This window comes from Nematolebias whitei, chromosome 17, assembly GCF_014905685.2.
Source record: "Nematolebias whitei isolate Nwh7 chromosome 17, NemWhi1, whole genome shotgun sequence".
NCBI lineage: Eukaryota > Metazoa > Chordata > Actinopteri > Cyprinodontiformes > Rivulidae > Nematolebias > Nematolebias whitei.
The window spans coordinates 2,402,975-2,424,929 of NC_056514.1; the positions used below are offsets into that span (position 1 = coordinate 2,402,975).

At 41.9% G+C, this 21,955-nt stretch overlaps 1 protein-coding gene across 1 annotated transcript; it reads left to right on the forward strand.

The window, feature by feature from the left end:
- Positions 1 to 6,502: 6,502 nt before the first annotated feature.
- LOC119424232 (nucleoside diphosphate kinase B) lies at positions 6,503 to 15,569 on the forward strand. Its single transcript, XM_037691715.1, has 5 exons — positions 6,503 to 6,600; positions 7,673 to 7,805; positions 9,617 to 9,718; positions 13,270 to 13,382; positions 15,232 to 15,569. The coding sequence occupies exons 2-5, from the start codon at positions 7,677 to 7,679 to the stop codon at positions 15,344 to 15,346; spliced, it is 459 nt and encodes a 152-aa protein (XP_037547643.1). The 5' UTR covers positions 6,503 to 6,600; positions 7,673 to 7,676; the 3' UTR covers positions 15,347 to 15,569.
- Positions 15,570 to 21,955: the final 6,386 nt, after the last annotated feature.

Below are 21,955 nucleotides of genomic sequence, written 5' to 3' on the forward strand. Positions count from 1 at the left end.
GGCAGTTATCCCAAGTTGGAGTCTGGATACCATCAGTTGTCATGACTCAAGAAGAAATGGTCAAAATACTGATAAAAGAAATAAACTTGCAGCCAAAGATGTGGGGGAGCACAGAAGAAGTGCTCTCCAACATAATTGAAGCTTTGAACTTGTTTTCCTGTGTACCTTGCAATTTTTCCATGTACAGCTGCAAGAGGAGCGCTGCCAGAGGGTGGTTACTACATCGACATCATCATGAGTGAAGGAGATTATGGAAAATTTCCAGTTCTTACTGAGTAGTTGTAAAACCTGAATTGACAAAATGTAATGAAGGCAACCACAGTTATGCAAATATCACATTTTGCCTTTAATAACTGTACAAGGACACTGGTTTTAAAAAAATATATATAAAAGTACAGGGTGAGTGGTTTGAGCCACAGACAAATCTCACATATGACATGCAATTATGTGAGACAGCTGATAAAGGAGAGATATAAAGATGCTGAAACTAATCATGTAACCCATGTTTAACCAGAGACAAGGTATTGTGTGATTGGACTCATGAACTAGGCTAGAGAACTAGTTTGATAGCAACAATAAAAGTACCTAAGGTGTCTTTCTCTGGATGTGTGTGTGGTGTACATCTGTGAACTCGGAACAACCAGACTTATCGTTTGACTAATTATAGTTCTGAATCTCGCCTTAAAGTTTGCACGTACCATGGCGAGTCTCTCTGGATCATTTAAAATGCGCATTTGAATGAGTCCATAGAGTTGATTGAAATGATCAAGTCTCATAAGTCTAAACGTGTCTGATCTAACAGTGTCCACCTGCATGGCTCAAAGAAAGGTTTTTACATGTGGCTAAAACTAATAGTGTAGGCGTCGGCTCACCATTGGTGGGATATATTCGCAGGAATATTATCTACGGCGCAAAATATATGCAGTATCCCTTTTGTTTGTTTAGTGAAAAGAAGAATAACTAGTTTGATCTATGTATCTCTGTATTAACTTTGTGTATTTTGGGAACTTGTTTAGGGTTTAAAAAAGAATTAATCAGGAAATTTATAATACAGCTGGTACATGGTTTGGTAGGGAAAAAACTATAATCTGAACACCTACCAGGTGTTTTGATTTACAATGATCGTGTCAGTGGGAACGTAATAACTCAAACGTTCCAGGGGTTTGAAACTCGTCTGGATTTTCTTAACTGTGTGAGTGAGTTTATTTAGGATAAAGTCCCAGAACAATCTGGATTTCCTTAACTGTGTGAGTGAGTTTATTTAGGATAAAGTCCCAGAACAATTTCAATTTCAGGAGAACTCGACCATTCAGAGGTCGGAGATCGTTTAGAGTTCAACTTAAAGGGATGGCATTTTCAAGACTAAAAAGTTGTATTGTGGAATTATGTTTTACATGTCATAAAGGCAAAAGGGTGGAATGATATAAAAATATGTTTTATAAGGTGTTAAGTTGCCTTTATGCCTATTCAAACATATACATTTTGTGTGTGTTACTTTTCAGAATTAAATGTCTAAATTGCCATAAAAGGCAAGGGTGGAATGATATAGGAATGATTATTTTGATGCTTTTATGTCAATTTATACTTATATTACACTCATTTACATGTAGTTTGGAAACACACTTATACAACGTGTTATTCACATATTAGGGATTGTACTTTGTTTAACATGTCACAAAGACAAAGGGGGGAATGATTTATGTTGCCTTTGTTAATATTTGGGACATTCTTTGATGGTTTGCAGAGGGATGGAGGGGTGCGTATTTCCTCTTTAGGAAAAGTTTAAGGAGTATTTCTGGCTTCAAGGTCTTGGCCCGCCTTGACGTCACACTGCTCCTTATTTGTAATAAATCACCAGCTCCTCATCCGTTGTTCTGGTAACCATCAAACTTGTTTTTCACTGCTCTCACGCGATCCGGTCAGGGAAGAAGGTATAAGAGGAAGTGTGACAGGCAACTTAATTTTTAGAAGTCTTGTGTGGACCAGCGCGCGGTGCCATGCAGTTGTGATTGAGTTCTGGTTCATCCCAAAGATCCAGTCCCCCGGCACAAACAGAGCAATGTTGTGTATGCTGTTCAGTGTCAGGAGGGCTGTGATCACTCTTACATCGGGGAAACAAAACAGCCACTGGCCAAAAGGATGGCCCAGCACAGAAGATCAACATCATCAGGCCAGGACTCTGCGGTCTACACTCATCTCCAGGCCAGCGGTCACTCTTTCAGGGATGAAGATGTTCACATCCTGGACAGAGAGGAACGATGGTTTGAGAGAGGAGTAAAGGAGGCCATCTTTGTAAAAAGAAATCGTCCATCATTAAACAGGGGTGGAGGCCTACGTGTTCAACTGTCCCCCTCTTACAATGCTGTGATTGCTAGTATCACTCAGCCCTCTGTGAACAGTAAAGAGCCATCAGTGTGCTAATGATCCATTGTTATGCTGATGGTCCTTCTAGAGCATGTGATCAGCTGGTTTTGGTTGTCAGCAGCAAAACTGGTTGATCCACCCTGAGACGGTGCTATTTAAGAGACTGAGCTGAATACAGCTCCTCAGACTGAGGAAGTCTCTCGGATGAGAGACGAAACGTTTCTACATTTTTTGTTGATTTGCTTTGTTTTGTTTTTTTGAATGTCCAGAGGACCAGATTTAACTTTTTTAGATTTTTCTACCTGGATTATTGAGCATGCATCAGGATATAATCACTTCATGCAAAAAGTGTCAACAATTAACTTTTATTTATTAAAAAGAAATCTCATCAGTTTTTTTCAAACTGAGATGTTAACTTTTTCCACAGAACCCCTCTTGAAAAGAGCTGAACTTTCACTTTAAATGTGAAACATCTGCAAAACAAGATGGTGAAATTCTTTTTATCTCAGATATTCTTGGGTACTTCAAGTTGTTTTTAGATGCTGTCAAAACTATAGCTGCAGGTAAACCATTTATAAACAACATATGTTGCACTTCCTTCAAAGCAACCAGCTTAACACATCCAAACAACATATTTATTTCTAGACATTTCAAATCCACCCTTTTCCCCTTAAACCATCTTGACTTTAGGCATTTTAATACATCCTTAGTGGCCCAAAATGTCAATGCTTGGGCCTTTAATGGCAACATCAGATATCTTAATTTCTCCTTTGACCTTTGGCATTTTAAAATCAATATCACCTTCAAGTTTTGGGGCTTTTTAATTTAACGTCAAAATCTGGGCTCTCTAATTCTGGACCTTTGATGTTCAATGTTTGACAATATCTGCTTTTCAGAGTGTTGATGTCAACATTTGGACCCTACTTTTGCCCCTTTAATCCAAATAATTGCTTCCAGCCCTCAGCTCTTCTGCTGACACATCATCCATCTCAGCTGCATGCACTCCTGCCTGTATTAATGCCCTCCAGAAAGCAGAACGAGTAAGTTCCTGCATGTTTTTCCGGCCGTCCCTTCTCGGCCCACGACCCATGGGTTGGCTAAATGATTTTTTCACAGTTTTCAGCTCTGTGTTCCTCTCTGTGCTCCAATCTCCGAGTGCACCCAGTTCCAACACTCTGAATCTACAACCCAACGCACAGCGAGCGCAGTCCTTAGCCCATCTCTGCTCGCACTCCCCTACGGTCACCCAATGACCCTGTAAATCAGACCAATCCGATGCTATCTGTCGGGCTGTTTCTACACAAACTTCAAACAACGGTCTCAAGTCTTGCAAAGCTCTGACTCGATGCGCTGAATTCATTACCTGACCTCCACCTTTATCCAACAGCCTCGATACTCGAGCATCTGTGGGTTGTGATATTTTAGACAAGTAAACAACCTCTTTGTCTCCCGAGATGCTACCGTCCAAACTCGACGGATTCCATCCGTCATCCAACCTTGCAACATAAGCTCCGACTCGCTCCGGCGAAACATCATGCTCTTTCTTCCTCCTTTTAAGCCTGCATATCTGACTGACCGCGCCCTCAGCTACTTTAATCATGCGGTCTAGCTGTGCCGTCAGCAGCTGCACATGCTGTTTCTGCAGCTTGCACTCTGTCTGCGCATCAGATAACAACTGTTTTTGTTGTAAAAACTGTTTCTCTTTCTCCTGAACTTCCTCCACACACCTTTTCCATACAGTCGCTTTCTTTCTCTTGAATTTTCCTCGCAACCGGGACACCTGCTCCACCGCCCCGTCAGCTACCCTGCTCATTCTCCCAAACTGAGCGAGCGACTGAATGTGCCGTCCATTCAACAAGCAGGCGGTCCTCACATTCTTGTTTGCTCCATTGAGCCTGTGATTGCATTTTCTGACTTTATGCTGAAGTCCTGTCACTGGTGCCATCTTTTCTGACCTCTATTGCCTGCAAAAGTGGTCAAAACATCACTCGGACTATCTGCTTTCAGAAAAATTGTTCTAACAACTAAGATGGGCTTCTTCCCACCTCTTCAAAAACAACAAAAACAACTGGGATGGGACTTCTTCCCATCCCGGTACAACTTTTTCTCTGTTCCCCTCACGCCTCCTCAGGCGTCTGGATCAACTTTTCCCTCCGTTCAGCTCACGCCTCCTCAGGCGTCTGGATCAACTTTTTCTCTGTTTTAAACTCTCACACAAAGGCTCGGGGCGTCCCCCTCCACCTCTTAAACACAAAGCCAAGGTTGGATAACTCTCCCAACCCAGCACAACTTCAACGGACTCTTTGTCCAGATGCAACTCGCATCAACATTTTCTCAGCACTTTTTTCCCTTCGTTTGAATATGGTGCAGCCGTTCAGAATTATTTATTTAATTATTAACATCCCATCCTCGTCGCCAAAAATGTATTATGAAATTCTTTATCAAAGGGTTCGTGAGCGATCGGCACCAGATATTCAGACAAGAGGAAAATGAAACACAAGGGACTGTAACTTGCTAGAATAATATTGTCATTTATTAATCTGCCACAAGAAAACAGCCAAGCAAAGTCATGTACACTTTGTACACTCTTAACACACAAATTGATATGAGTATCTCTCACCGTGACAAGTGATCGGGAAGCCTTTCGATCCAATGACAGAACTCACATCACAACTGCATGGCACCGCGCGCTGGTCCACACAAGACTTCAACTTTGTCACAGTATTTGTGCTCCTTAAATACCCCTTCCCGACCGGATCGCGTGAGAGCAGTGAAAAACAAGTTTGATGGTTGCCAGGAGGACAGATTTAATTAAATCTGTTTTTCCATCATCAAAGCAGTCTGTGCAACAGAGCGATGGCTTCATAAAAACATGTCCTTCAAAATCTGGGTCACCGTAACCTTAAGATTGGGCCAGGTCTTCTGGTTAGAGCATCCCCCAGAGAACTTTAATTACTCCAAAACACATCTGCAGCACAGGCCTGACTTTAAGCAGATAAGCTGCATCAAAAGTGAGTATAAGTATTAATTGACATAAAAGCATCAAAATAATCATTCCTATATCACTCACCATTTCAGTCATGACATCAACAGAGGAGGAAGAGATCACTGTCTATTGGGAAAACAAAAAACAAAAGAAAAGGCCAGATCAGGGATGAAGAAGGGAATTTAATACATTGGTGTCGCATACAAAACAGTCCGTCGCCGGGCAGTTTATTGTGCGACACCGTGTATGCGTTCGTAAAAATTGAGCTTTGCACGGACATGCCCTGGGGGGTACGCTCGTACCGCTGCGTACGTACGTGCGTGCGTACCTCCGCGTATGGACGTACGCGGGAGTATACTGGGGGCTTAAGAGTTAATCAGGCCTGACTGATTAGTTTTGGAAAAGCTGCACCTGCACACGTGTCTCTTCTGAGGTCACCCTCTCAGGCCTAAACAGTTTGTTTACACCTTCTTATAAAACACAATTTACACACTAATTACAAGTGTTTCTTGAATTATGAAATCTTTGAAAATGTGAAAAATGAATGTTGATGATTTTTGTGTTGAATTGATCCAATTGTCCCAAGTTTAACACATTTTACCTTCTGGACCATCTTCTCAGGTGACTCTTGTGGTGTGACATCTTTCCATAGGCTCATCAGGAACATTGTGCCTGCACGGCACGTCTCCAGGAGATGCCTGCCCCAGTCCAGCTGTACCACAGTAAGGCTCCCCTCCTCGTCTTATGTGATAGTAAGAGAAGCTATATCAGGTCTGGTTATGTTTCAAGCCGATGCAAATTAAGCAGCCTTTTTTTAAGCTTGTTCATTCATCCAATTAATCTGAGAATCTGGCAGAATTGTTAACCTCCTCCTCATCTAAATTCTAAGGTGAACTATTTCTCAAAATAGTCTGAATTTATATGCACCTGTAAATCCTAAACATAAATTCTTATCTCAAAACATCCTGTTCAAAAGATTATTTTGTTTTATCTAAATCTAAGACAAAAATCTTCTTTTTTCTCATGAATGTGTTATTTCTTGCTTCATATTGTTATTTCTAGTTAAACACCGGTTAACGAATATAACCACTGTATTCGGTATCTATCTAGCTATCTTGGCCTCAGCGGCTTGCCGTCCTCTCAGACTCCTCCCACTCGAGTTAAAACACACGTCACAGCTTTTGCTCGTTCTTCTTCCACGTCGTGTCTGTGCTCTGTAGTGTGTCTCACCGAGTCCTTCCTTGGCAAATGTGAGTTAATGCATTTGTTCTTTAGGTTGTTGGAGCGGTTTGTGTCTTGTGTTTTATCAGATTTTCCCTGTTGATAAAAATAAATCAGTTTGAAGGGAACGCGCATCAGTTAATGAGCGAGGAGCCGGTCAACATTAGCTAGCTTAGTTGCTCAGTCGCTTAAACTTAGGACACAAGTTCTTCAACGTTCATGTTCAAAACAGGGGGAGGGTCAGTCCTGGCAGAGCAACGGGACTCATGGGGACCCGTTTCTCAGTCCGGGTTTCTGCAGAACCTCCTCATTGCGTCGGAGCGGAACAGACCATGTGGCGATGCGGAAAGGCCCAGGCCTGCCGGAACTCCTCACGGAAGTCTCTGCGTTTTCACGAGTTTTTACTGCAATAAACGAGTCATTCCATTATTAAAGCTCCGGTATTATTGCTAATAACGTTAAAATGTCAATGAAACGTATAAAATGCATTATTTTCGTAGCGGAGTCCATTGGTGCATTCTAATGCAGTGATTGTGTGTGGACCCGCAGTGGGCTCGGATCTGCTGCACCAGGTACTTTTAATATTAGGACAAAGTATCGCGCTTTTGCTGGCAAAGTGTTTTCATTTTAGCTCTGTAAATGTATTTCATCCATTATTCCAGATATACAGCAACGTGGTGTCCCACCCAGTGTGCTTGGACTGAAGGGGATTTCTGTCATTTGTACTCAGATTAGCCAAATTTGCTGAAAGAATCAAATCTAAGGCCACGGGATTAGAGGCTGGACCGGCTCTCATTCAGTCACACAGGATGAACACTTCTCTGTGGAGTCAGAACTGCCTGAGGTGTGATTGGTTTACTGTTAGGTGCGTGTGCGTGTGAGGGCAGTGCCCAGTGTGTGTGTGGGCAGTTCTGTTCAGGTTCGTTCAGGTTATTGAGCATGCATCAGGATATTCTGTTCAGGTGTTGATGGGGTTTGCACCTTCTGTCCCCAGCCTCCCCCCTCCTGCTGATCATTGCAGCAAAATGCTGTGAGTGACTCTGACTCCTCTTTCATTGCGTTCATCTTAATCTGTTTCTGTATTTTTCCTGTTTGTTTCAGAATCATGACTGAGCTGCAGGAACGAACCTTCATCGCCATCAAGCCTGACGGCGTGCAGCGAGGCATCATCGGAGAGATCATCAAACGGTTTGAGACGAAGGGCTTCAAGCTCGTGGCCATGAAGATGCTCCATGTGAGTAAATGAGCAGAGTTTCTTTTTCTCTGTCAGGATTTATTTTCAGCCACATGAAGCTGCTGCAGCTAAAGACTCCCAACAAGCTGATTACACTCCTGATCTATTCTTGACCACAGAACAAACGATTAGCTCCAAACATTTGATCTAAAACCTGACGAGACACCACTCAGTGAATCCTGCTTCATTTATGTGAAATACGATAAAACTTGTTGCTGTTGCTCAGACATCAACATTTTATCTGGTTTTACTGAATTCAAGAGATTGCATCATATTTTGGGTAAAGATCAGCCACACATTTATTTTTGTCTGCTTTTATTAATTTGATTTGATGCAGTCGATAAACATTTTTTTTTTTCTGATCAAGCCTAATTTTATTTTATTTTTTAGGAAGGCCCAGTTAGGATATCCACATTGCTCTAGAGCCTGTTTTGTGTAGGATTTCTCCTTCTGCCTGGCTCCTGAGTTAGTGGGGATGCTGTCTGCTCTGTGGTACAGAGTCCTGATGACTCATAACTTGTGCTCCAAAGGGTGATGGGAGTCAAACTGCAAATACTGGTCTGTGTGGGTGGGTTTGCGGTACACCTCAGTTTGCAAATGTCCTCTATCAGAGACTGAGACCTCACAGTCCAAGAAAGCCAACCTGCCATTTTTTACATCTTCTCATGTGAACTTGATGTATTTATCCACAGAGTTGATGTGGTCAGTAAAATGTTGGACTTCCTGAGATTTAATTTTAACCCAGGTGTCGTCAACATACCTGAACCAGTGACTGCCACCAAGTCATTGGTTCATAAATAAGTATAGAATTAAAATGAGTTTTGACAGTGCATTCAATGCAGCTGATTTTCTCCCTCAGGAACACAAGTGAAGGTATTGTAAGGTTATGAGAGCATTTGAACAAATTCTGACTGAAAGCAGAGAAGAAACCCAAACAGGACTCCAGTCAGCCATCAGGTGAAAAGGAGGAACCCAGACCAGTGGTCATTCCATTTGTTGAGGGAGTATCAGAGAAACTGAAACGTTTATTTTCTAAACACAACGTCCCAGTGGCTTTTAAACCCCAAAATACATTAAAGAATGGTTCATCCCAAAGATCCAGTCCCCCGACACAAACGGAGTAATGTTGTGTATGCTGTTCAGTGTCAGGAGGGTGATCAGTCTTACATCGGGGAAACTAAACAGCCACTGGCCAAAAGGATGGACCAGCACAGAAGATCAACATCATCAGGCCAGGACTCTGAGGTCTACACTCATCTCCAGGCCAGCGGTCACTCTTTCAGGGATGAAGATGTTCACATCCTGGACAGAGAGGAACGATGGTTTGAGAGAGGAGTAAAGGAGGCCATCTTTGTGAAAAGAAACCGTCCATCATTAAACAGGGGTGGAGGCCTCCGGGTTCAACTGTCCCCCTCTTACAATGCTGTGATTGCTAGTATCACTCAGCCCTCTGTGAACAGTAAACAGCCATCAGTGTGTTAATGATCCATTGTTAGGCTGATGGTCCTTCTTGAGCATGTGATCAGCTGGTTTTGGTTGTCAGCAGCAAACTGGTTGATCCACTCTGAGAAGGTTCTTTTTAAGAGACTGAGCTGAATACAGCTCCTCAGACTGAGGAAGTCTTCTGGATGAAGGACGAAACATTTCTACATTTATTTTTGTTTTGTTTTGTTTTTTGAATGTCCAGAGAACTCAACTTTTAACATTTTTAGAGATAACCAAAGAGTTTTATCTGGAGGAACACTGCAGAGATTCAGTTGGAATGCAAATGATTCTGTATTTTTGTGTTTGTGTCATGTTCTGTTCTTTAGGCCTCTGAGGAGCTCCTGATGAAGCACTACATTGACCTGAAGGACAAACCTTTCTTCCCTACTCTGGTCAACTACATGAGCTCAGGTCCACTGGTTGCCATGGTGAGAACTCACACACCAGGATAAAAAATAATTGGGGCTAAAGTTTTCATGAGGTCTTAAAGTCATAATTTCTCTACCCACCAAGTTGTACTGAGTTAATGTGCTGCCGTTTCACAAGTTCTCTCCAAATGCTGTACTGAAAATAGACCGATCTAATTAGGTTCAGCTACTTTCAGTTCATCTCCATTAAATTCACTAATGAAGTTGGTTAAAGACGCTTCTATTAATCTGTCAATCATTTTAGTACAGTCGGTTTCAGTATAAATATACTTTACTGTTCATCCGTCATCTTTACCCACATCTTCCTTTCCGGGTTGCGGGGGTCACTTGTGCCCATGTGCAGCATTGACTGAGAGGTGGGGTACACCCTGAAGAGGTCTCCTGTCCATCATGGGGACACTTGGAGACAAACGAGACAACCGTTGACGTTCTCACTCACAGCTGGGACCAGTTGAGCTCTGCTGTTGGTGCAGTGGGATCAGTGTTCAGACCCTCTTACCTTTGGTAGTTACAGGTTTGGAAGGTGAACCTTAGGTCCATTCTGCAGCTTTCCATCAACCCGACCCATCTCCCAGTCTCTGCTGCTGAAATACATCCCACACTATGATGCTGCTACCACCATGCCTCATTGTGGGGACGGTGCCGAGCAGATAATTGGCAGTGTCTGGGTTCCTTCAGGGACAGCTTTGGACTTCAAGCCAAACTGATGATTTCAGTAGACCAGAGAATCTTGTTCCTCTGAGTCCCTCAAGCAGCTTTCAGGTTTCACACTGAGGAGAAGAGAGGAGAGCATCAGCTCGTGTGCTGCTCGTCACTGAGGCACGTCTCTCTGTTTGCTGTGGTGACCAGCTCTTAATCTGGTTGTATCAAACTTCTACTGGAGAATGTTGGAGCTCACTGAGCTCTGAGGAACCTTCAGTGCAGCTGGAAAATACTGCAACCATCCTCAGATCTGTGCCTTGAAACAGTCCTGCTTCTGAGCTCTACAGGCAGATCATCTGACCTTTGACTCCTTTACAGGCGTGTGCCTTTCCTAATTATTGTAAATAAATTTTACGTAATCAGCGAAGCCTGGAGGAGGAGCCCCTCCCCCCATTGTCCCCTCCGCTCCATTCATGCATTCAGATGTGAGCTTCAATGAGATATTGGTATTTAAACATATTTACTGTACAGACAAAGATGTCACGCAAAATATTTTAAAACTTTCATTAAAATGTGTACCAGATTTGACTGCTTTTTTTTTTTTTTTTTTTACTTCTGATCAGCAGAGCCCACGTCATGACTCAGGAGAGGAACATCCAGTAAATGTTCTTTTCTGAACAATGCCTTTAACTCAGCTAAAAAACCAAACAAGTACCAGTAGTCGATCAAAAGTCACTCGTCGCCATGTTCTTGTCCTCTGGTGAACTGAAGTCCTCTTCGAGGCACGAACATCACACATAGTCTCGCAGCTGTTTGTTTCCTCTTCGATAGCTTTGTATCGATCGCTTTTAACTTGAAGCTGCATCATGAGGAATTCTCCGTGCGTTTCCATTATCGCTGCAGATGAACACGGTCTGTGCAAGAAGTGCAGAATACGGTAACGATCTAAAGAAATAAGTGCACGTCGATCTTAAGAGATGGTCCTCGACAGGTTAGACTTCTGCGGGGCTGCACATAACTGTTTTAGGTCGTTTTCACAGCTGATAGTCCAGTAGACTCGGTTCGGGACCAATATTCATGAGCTTTTGTTACATTTGAGCTGGTGCGTTTGCATTCACACTGCACTGTGCAGACGAGTCAACCTGTTGAACCAACCTGTTGAACCAACCTGTTCCTCCGCTCGCCTGTGGGGGCGCTGCACCAAGAACTACTGAAAGAAACGACACAAACCTCTGAAGACACGTCTTCTTCTTCTGTAAATAAAAACAAAAACGGAGTGGCATCAAGTTTTAGCAGTTTTAAGAGTTATATTTAGTCATTTTTCAAAAATGGACTCGGCATGAGCAGAATATGAGACAGAAGACCGTAGAGAATATTGTTTTTCCACACAAGGCAGCTGACGGCTCCATATGAGGTCAGAGAAATGCTGTTTGTTTACCCTGCGGAGCGGGTCCGGTCTGTTTACATTCACACTGTACTCGAACCGCGCTGGAGTTCTCTTCTACCGGACCGAGACCTAGGTTTTAGCCTGGGCCATTCACCTTTTTGTTCCGTGACAGAGTTCGATGGCGCGTTCACACCTCCCTAAACAAACCGGACTTTCTAGGAAAACGAGCTAGAGTTGGATTAAAGCGGACTAAACAGGGCTGGTGTGAATACACCCTAAGTGGGCTCTTCAGGTGAGGACCAGCAGATGGTGTTTGGTACTCGCCCCATATGCAGTTTTGTCTTAAGTGCCACCTTCCTTGCTGTCCTCCTCAGTGTCACTCCCACTATCCTCTACTTCAGCTTTCTCCATGGTAGATGATGCAGATGCTGTAGATGTACCTCCATGTCCTTGGCATTTTTTTTTCTCTTTCATTATTTTGTAAACTCCCCATTTTGATAAATGTAATTGACACCCTTCACAAGTTTGTATTTTTATCTTGCATGGTTCTGTTTTGTGTTAGTTTTATAGAACAAAAACTGATGGGCTGTATATACTGTAGGGAAGAGGTGTTTACCTTCTGGACAAACTGAGGTCATCGATTGGTCAGTTGCTGACACGCCTACTGGATTGATTGACGTGTTGCGTTGCGGATCAGACTCGTGCAAAAAAAAAAAAAAAGAGGCTGCCACCTCCCACAGGTCCTGGGTGGAGGTGGGGCAGTGTAGGTGCAGCGGTAGCATTGTTCTGAGTTTTAATGTTAATAAAAAGTTTAAAAGAAAAAACAGAGCGCCCAGCAGCCCACGCATCAGACCGGCCCACGCATCAGACTGGCCCAGCGGGAAATATCCCGATCCTCCCATTAACTTGACGGTCAAGCACTCAAAGGCGTGTGGTAACACAGGTGATGCTATGCAGTCCTGATTTTTGTTGCACATGCGTACCTGGGTACCAGTTATGTGCACCCCTGGACATCTGATGACAGAGTGGGTGGAGTTATGGGAGGAAATTTTAAACCCTGAGCGAGAGGCTTTGTACATGTGGATACCTGAGGACATTCATTCTGTCACAAAAGCACACCCCCAAGAGGGGTGGGCTCTAGCTATGAGCACCCATCTCTGTCAAAGGAAAATGTTATTCAGTGGCAGGAAGCCTTTCAAAATCAAATGTAAAAATATAAATTGTGGGGGGGAAACCACATTTGCACTCCTACAGATAAGCTGTGGGATACAAGGTGTGAGAATAAAGTAGTGGCTTGTACATGGGCATTGATGTCTAACAGATGTGCTCCCACATGTTCCTGTCGAAGCTTTGATTTGACTGAAACTGACTATAAATTGTATAATTATTAAAACCACAGGGAGCAGCTGCAGAGAGGACTGGAGAAACCCCTTAAACCTGCCCCCACCCTGCTTTTTTGTTGTTGTATGAATGCTAACATGTTAGCTGTTGGAGAGCTGATTTTCTGCCTCGTGTGTTCCAGGTGTGGGAAGGTAAGGGCGTTGTGAAAACAGGCAGAGTGATGCTGGGTGAGACCAATCCTGCAGACTCTAAACCTGGAACCATCAGAGGAGACTTCTGCATCGATGTTGGCAAGTGAGTGGTGTCTGCGTTCTTTTTAGAAATCAGAGGTCCAGTTTGCAGCAGAACTGTGTGATGCGTTTACCTGCATCTGTAGAGGTCAAAGTCTTTAGAGGTTGTTCACGTCGTGATTCTCAAGTGTCCCACTAAACTCAGCAAAATGGTCACCAAAGTTCCTGCTCAATAATCCAGGTAAAAGCCAACCATGTTCATTCAGGTCATCTGGACCGCAAAATGGTCTTTAGCAATAAGATGTATTTGGTCTGTTAGGGGGGAAATTCTGATGTTGCATCCATGTTCACTGGTATCTGCAGAGAGATGGAAAGTTGAGTAAAAAATACACTGGGTGTACTTGATATGAAATATTACAATAATGTTTAATGTTAGTTTGAATTCTATTCTGGATTTGACAGGGAGCCAATGGAGAGAAGCTAAAACTGGAGAAATATGATCTCCTACTAACTCCAGATAAGACTCTGGCAGCAGCATTTTGGATCAACTGAAGACGTTTTAAAGAAGTATTTGGACACCCAGATGGACCAGTTTTTCTGAATCATTTTTAGATGTTTCTAATTTTAGTGGAAGAAGGTGGTTCTAGTAACGTTTTTAATGTGGGGGATTAAAGACATGTCCTTATCAAAAATAACACCAAGATTTTTAACATTAGAGCTGGAGGACAGATTAATGTCATCTAAAGAGGGAGAAAGACTGAAACATTCATTCCTAAGGTGCTCAGGTCCAAAAACCAAAACCTGAGTCTTGTCTGTTCAACAGGAGAAAATTAAGTGTCATCCACGTTTTTATGTCTTTAAGACATGCTTGTAGTCTAGCTGATTTGATTCATTGGTTTTAATGGACAAATATAATTGTCATCAGCATAACAATGAAAATTTATCCCATGCTGTTAAATAACTTTACCTAATGGAAGCATATATAAAGTAAAGAGTATTGGCCCAAGCACTGAGCCATGAGGAACTCCATGACTAACTTTGGTGTATGAAGAAGATTTATTATTTACATTTACAAACTGGACTCTCATCAGATAGATATGATTTAAACCATTTTAGAGCTGTTCTGTAATCCCAACATCATCTTCAAGCCTCTGTAGTAAAATATTGTGATCAACTGTATCAAATGCAGCACTGAGGTCTAACAGGACCAGTAGAGACACAAGTCCATTGTCTGAGGCCGTGAGAATATCATTAGTTACTTTTACTAGTGCTGTTTCTGTGCTATGATGAGCTCTAAACCCTGACTGAAACTCTTCAGATTATTTCTTTGTAGATTAACATCTAACTGACCTGCAACTATTTTCTCTAGAAATTTTGAGATTTAAAAACTTTGAAGCAAAATAATATTTAACTTTGTTCCAATTATCAAGTAGGTTTTGTGCTTCTGGACATGTTTACTGGAGAAAATGGTCAGAAGTGGCTGTTTTTAAAGGTGTTTGAACCCTGGGCCACATGAGAATAAAGACAGCTGCTGAAGATGACCATCCTTGTGTCGGCTGCTTGTGCTTTAAGATCTTTGTGTGTTTTAACCTCCTCCACCGTCTGATATGAGAGTGAAGTCGTTCCAAAGGTCTGGAAGGTGAAGTCTGGAAGATCTTGACATGGAGGGTATTTGGTGGAATCTGTTTGAAGAACTTTAGTAAACTGTAAAGTTTTTTCTGACAGGAAAGCCTTTACAATGTATAGATGCCTCACATGTTCATCGGTTTAGATTCTTTTGAAGTGTGTGTGTGTGTGTTTATATGCTTGGTGTAAAAGGCAATAAATGACAAAGTATGTGATCATGTACAGAATGTGGTCAAGCCTGTTGTGTGTTCTGGAGAGTTCTCACCACCTGCCTCTGGTTTTCTCAGGAACATCATCCATGGCAGCGACTCTGTGGAAAGTGCCAACAAGGAGATTTCCCTGTGGTTCCAACCCGGGGAGCTGGTCACCTACACCAGCTGTGCCTTCAGCTGGCTCTACTGAGCTGCTCTGCAGAATCCTCCCTTTACTCAAACCCTCACCTCTGCGACTTGGGTTTCCTGTAGACACACCCCACATTCCCTCATCTTCATTCTCTGGCCTCTGAAGGGGGTCCACATCCATTCCTGTTCAAACATTCCATACTGTCCTGAAATGTCCACAGCCGACGACGTGAAACTGACATTTTTGATAATCTGCTCCAATAAATGGTCCACAGAACCTGTAATGGTGTAAGTTTTATTTGGAATAAAACAACACGGTCGCAGCACACACCTACAGACTCAAACACCAAGTTTCAGGCGACGGCTCCAGTTAGAGTAGCTGCAGACGCATTAAAATATCAAGTTTGTGTTTTAACCTTTCACTCCGCTGTAAGCAGCACAACTCCAGACAGAAACATCTTTAGTCGTAGTTCTGTCGGGTGGAGCAGGATTTAAAATGACAACATGAAGTTTTACATTCGGCCATAACTTTAAATTCATCCTGGCTTTAGCTACTGATTAGCCGAAATGTTGACATTGTCATCGTCATTATAGGTGAAAGTTTTTAATCTACAGTAAAAATCTCTGACCAAAATGTCTTGAATACATGAAGCACAAGCTCCACAAGGTTGTTGGGAGTCGTTGCACTTGAGGTTTATTTCCAGTGTCAAGTTTTTGTTTTGATAACCATGTTCTGAATGTCCATTAGACTGTTCATATTTAATCAACATTTCATTTGAAGTGGTTTGGACATTATGGGATAGTTCAGTTGCAGATTTTGGTCTCCCAACAGTTTCCAGTTCAAATCTCTCAACTCCCTGAGATTCCAGCCTGCTGTCATTTGAAGAATGACGTGAGGGTGAGCGGACATTGTTCTGCTGTAACGTTCATTGAACTGGTGCTTTGAGTGGAGAAGGCGTCAAATCATGAGTACAACATATTTTCATGTGAAAGAAACACATTACCGGTGCATCAGTCCCTCGATTCTCACGGGGGTTACTCTCCACATACCCACTCCACAAAAACCGCCAAGTATAAACTCTTCGTACTGGCCTGTATACAAAGACTAGAAACCCCACACTTGCAATGTTCTAAACTTTTATACCTACGCCATTTGAACATACATGTGCTGGTCATACAATTCCAATACGCAGAATTTTCTGAGATGGTGAATTTGGGGTTTTCTTTAGTTGTCACTTATAATCAACATTAAAAGAAATAAACATTTGAAATATATCGGTCTGTGTGTAATGAATTAATATACAAGTTTCACTTTTTGAATGGAATTACTGAAATAAGTCAACTTTTTATGATGTTCTAGTTTTATGACCAGCACCTGTAAACATGTACAGTACTAGGGCTGCACCGGTTAGTTTTCTGGCCGATCACCGATTTCTAAAAAGTCTGACCTGCCGATTCAGATTTAGTCTGGTATCAGTTTTGTTTTGTAAGCGACACTGTCAGGTGTCACAATGCACCTTCAGTTTTCCAATATTTTGTTGGGGAAAAAAATACCCTTGAACAATATCCTAGAAACCATACAAACTTGTTTTAACCGGCCATGAGGTAGTGCCTGAATATAAATAAAGTTTATATAATTAAAACTAGAAAAAAAAGGTAAAATCAGATTTTCATGCTGATTTCCCAAAATTAAGGAAATCTGGGCCGATTCATCGGTGCACCTCTATACAGTACTACTAAATTTTATATGGATACTCACCGGCCTTGGTTCTGATCGACACTAGCCTTTGAGCACCAGACGCTTTTGGAGAAAGCTGGACCTTCAGAGAGCCAGCACAAAACCAAACAATGCTCCCGATCGAGTCCAAATAATCCAGAGGGATACGGATGAAAAAAGTCTGGGGGAGCTCTGAAGAAAACACTGGACCTCCACGCTTGAGAGGCCTTATGGGCCGGCAAGCAGCGCACGGACTGACTGATGAGGCTGGAAGTAGTTCTGGTCCAACTCCCGGTTGGTTCCGTACAGCTCTGCATCCACTGAGTGCCGAAGTCACTATGAATAAGGACTGAACTTTTTTGTCAGGTTCAGATCGCATCAAAACCCTCCATTTAATCAGAAGGCAGCGGCCAGAAGCACTGTTGCCTTCTGGGTAATGCAGTTCTTTTGCCTTACGGTGTAGGCTTATTGAAAGAAAACTTCAAAATGGCAGCACCTGTCCAAAGTTTTTTTTTGTGTTAACTTTTTATTCCATACCGTCTCATTCACGTAATATTAAAGTTGACAATCGTTGAAAAAACAAAAGAACGAGTCCGTGAAAGTTGAACTGCAAAGTAGCGAAGGACTACACCGTCATGATTGTTCCAACAAAACTAACACACAAGAGAAAAGGTGATTTCCAACAATCTGAAGTCGAGCTCTTTATTCAGTGTAAAAGTAAAACTTATAAAAGCCACCAAATAAAGCCATGCCCAAACAATTTGCAGCACTTGTAAACACAGAAGCCATTTTGTTACAGCCAGTACGATCATCCAGATATTTGGCTAATATTTACAAAGTCCATCACCGCTTCATCACAGCACAAATATACCGATATACACCATGAAAAAGAAGTACAAACGTTCCACTGCAGTCTAATGTACCTCAATGGCCAGTGTTAATATCTTTAGATTTAAAACTATCAACATAGATTTATTTTAATTAGTATCCAAAATATCTTTTTTAAATTTTTTTTTTTGCATTATAAGCTCTGAACTCGATTATTTTCAGACAACATTAAATTTCCAATATGTTCAATCATTATCAAATATATATATATATATATATAATATATATAAATATATAGCACCACATGGTTTAATATAGTAGGAAGGGCTGTCACATACAAAAGACCCGTGTTAGTATCCAAAGAAAAAGTCCAACATGCTGAGGGAGGCCTTCAGCATCAGGAGAAAACTAAAAGGAAAAACCCACAAATCCAGAGTCCGCCACGCTTGAACTGAAATTCAGAAACAAATAAATGAATTTTTACCTTACAGAAAATAAAAAGCAGAATTTTTACCTTACAGAAAATAAAAAACAGAATTTTTACCTTACAGAAAATAAAAAGCAGAATTTTTACCTTACAGAAAATAAAAAACAGAATTTTTACCTTACAGAATCCATCCACCATTTTGAGAAACAAATATACAAAATGCTCTGAAATCTGTGCAATGGTACACTGAACATCAAGATATGTACAGTTTTATAAAAATGTAAAATAAATGTCAAATTTAAACCAAAACTAGGACAATGAGACAGACTGAAGGACCACGGGGGGGGGGGGACCTCCTGCTCTGGTAACATACTTTTCTTACACGAGGACGAAGCACCGCAGATCAGAGAGAAGGGTTCTTATTTACAAGACTAAAAAATGTTGATTGTGCACTCAGTTTGTATTTTTTAGTAGCAGCAGGTTTTCCAGAGAACAGTCACTTTACGTCCCATTTTCACGACTAAACACGTTAATGCTGTTTGGCTCCGACGTACTGAAACGATTTCTTTTTCTGCCCTCGTTCATTAGTAGACATGAAAAAGCTGATGCGGTCCTTTATTGCTCGTTTAGAAGCTGACTGAGCATCAGGCTGAGATAAATGAGAACAACACCCGAGTGAAACAGCTCGTGAGAGAAAACGTGTTTGTGTTGTGAGCAGAACAAGCTGCGGAGTTCTGTCAACGAGTTCCAAAACTTTCTACTGAAACTTGTTCTGGAAACAGACTCTTGCTTTTTCTATCTTTTACCATTTTAGTAAAATGTTTCATCTAACCAAAACTAACTCCAACCTAAAAGAGCTATAAACTCAAATTTACATTTCAGATGAACCACCTGATCAGTTTTCTACAGAAGAGGACTAAAAGGTCATGATGCAAAAAATAGTTTTTTCCTTCATTCTGAGAAAAAGTCAAAATTCTGAGATTAAAGTTAGAATTAGATCAATGGAATCTGACTAATCTCAGAATTCCATCCATCCATCCATCATCTTTACCTGCTTCTTCCTTTTTGGGTCACAGGGGTCACTGGTGTCCATATACAGCTATCACTGTGTGAGAGGTGGGGGACACCTGGACAGGTCTCCAGTCCATCACAGGGACACAGAGACAAATGAGACAAACAAACATTCACTCTCTCTCTCTCTCTCTCTCACACCTGGGGACAATTTAGAGTTACCAATCAGCCTAACATGCATGTTTTTGATCTGTGGGAGGAACTGGAGTACCTGGAGAAAACATGCATGCACGGAGTGAACATGCCCCCCCCCCCCCCCCCCCCCCGGACGGGATTTGAACCGGGGCAGCCTGCTTGCTGAGAGCAGCAGCTCTAGCAACTGCACCACAGTGCGCTTCCCATTCTCAGAAATAAAGTAAATTTAAAAAATGAACCGTGGCCCTAATCCTCTTCTGTACTTTTCAAATTGTTTTTATTTTTTACATTTTAGGTTTTGAAAGTTCTTCAGTTTCAGCTCAAGCTAACATTATTAGAAAGCCATAATTTCTTCAAATAAAAAATATATATAGTTTAGAAGTTTAAATGTTGGACTTAATTTACATGAAAATTTGAACAAGTTATTTTAGAAAATATTTTAAATACACAATTATTTTGTTCAGACTGGGCAGTTCAGGAGCAACAAAAAAAAACTATTTATTTAGATTTTTTAGAGTTCTCACATCCTCATGTTCCAATAATAAACTTATCTTCCAAAAGAGTTTTCACATATTTACATTTGAACAGCGTTCACTTTCTTTTGTTGTAAATTATGAGTTTATAGTAACACATTTTGTTTGAATGTGAAAATACATGTTAAGATTATGCAAATATGTTTAAAAAACCAACAACATTTGATTGAAGAATAAACTTTTCATATTTATATAAAGTTTTCTTAGTGGGTACATTACTTCTGGAATCTATTACCATTAGACTGAATAATTCCTTAAAACGACTGAAATCATTTCTTCAAATAACCAAACATTTGTGATCAGAGTTTGTAGCATTTAAATGTTTTACAATAAATCTTTAACAGCTTGTTGCGCTGCTCAGAGTGGACTTTACAGCACGCGTTTGTAAAAAGAGGAAAATATCGACGACCCCCCCCCCCCCCCCAAATGAAAGAAAGCTTCCTGAGAAGTGAACGTGGATCTGACAGCTTGGAGGAGAACGTGTGGCTCTTCTGAACTCGCTGACAAGTTTCACTGTTTCCTCCAGACGCAGCGCGCTGCTTCACTAAATATACACACGCAGTATTCACAGTTGAACTTGGCGCTGCTGCGTTACATCATCTGGAGAGGAACGTAGTGATCTGAAGATCGCTTTAAGCATAGTAAAATTATCTGGGTTCCTGTTATTGCATAAGGTTGAAATGAGAAAACGACCTCGTGTTGCTATAAAATCTCACGGTTTGGTGTCGGCTCTTCAGCAGTTTCAGGGTCGCTCAACGAAGAAGTCCGTTTGCCACCTCGGAGACTAAACTCTGAAGGTTGAGGTTAAAGTTGAAGGAAACGTTCACAGATCAGAGATCTGTTGTCTAAACATGGTTTGTTTAAGAATATTAGGGAGTAAAAGTTCTTGTGTTGGACCCGGTTTCTTCCTTGGGTTCGGTCATCTCCACTCCTGCAGCTGAAGCAGCTGCTGCTCTGATGAACTAACAACACGAGCTCCGTGTTGTCGTCATCGCATGTTCCCATATGATGAGATTAGTTCTCTGCATTTAGCCCAGTGGAGCAGTGGGCAGCTGTGTGGGCGCCCAGGGAGCAGTTAGGGATTGGGCGTCTTGCTCAGAGACACCACGACATGTGGGAATGGCGGGGAGTCAAACCTGCGACTTTCTGGTCCCAGGTCGGCTGGCCTACCTCTGCACCATCTCAGCCCCTGAAGAAGGAACAAGCTGGACAAACTGCAGGAAGAGACGTGAAGATGCATTTTCATTCTTGTTTTCCAGCACGCCCACTTCCTGTGATGAAGAACAAAAATGGAAACCATCAGCAGGTTTTGGTCCGAGACTGGTCTGGGTCTTGGTCCGAGACTGGTCTGGGTCTTGGTCCGAGACTGGTCTGGGTCCCCACCGTTTCAAATAAATGGATTTTTTTCTTCATGACTTTCCTCCAAACACAGGATTTCTATTTTTTTAGCATTACAAAATGAATCCAGTCTTTCTTTTACTTTGGTTTAGGACATTTTGAACGAACGTTTTGTTTTCTGTGATTTGTCGTTTTTCAAAGTTTACATCGTTTCTTTTTTTATTACTATTCTAACATGGAGCTTTTTACCTCATGTTGGGATTGGTAATCTAATCTCAACATTTTGACTCCAGTTTCCATCTTTAATCGAGGCCGAGATGGTAGAGGCAGGGCAGCTGACCTGGGACCAGAAAGTCGCAGGTTCAACTCCTGAAATGCCCACGTCGTGGTGTCCTTGAGCAAGACACCCAATCCCTAACTGCTCCCCGGGTGCCTACACAGCTGCCCACTGCTCCACCTGGGTGTAGCTCAGGTGTGATGTGTTAAAAGCAGAGAACTGATGTCATCGTTGTGTGATGACATCACAGAGCCCTTTGTTAACTCCTCCCCCTGGGCGACCCCAGCCGCTGCAGCTTTAGACAATCACCATCATTTCCATAAACATGTTTCAGACTGAGCCGT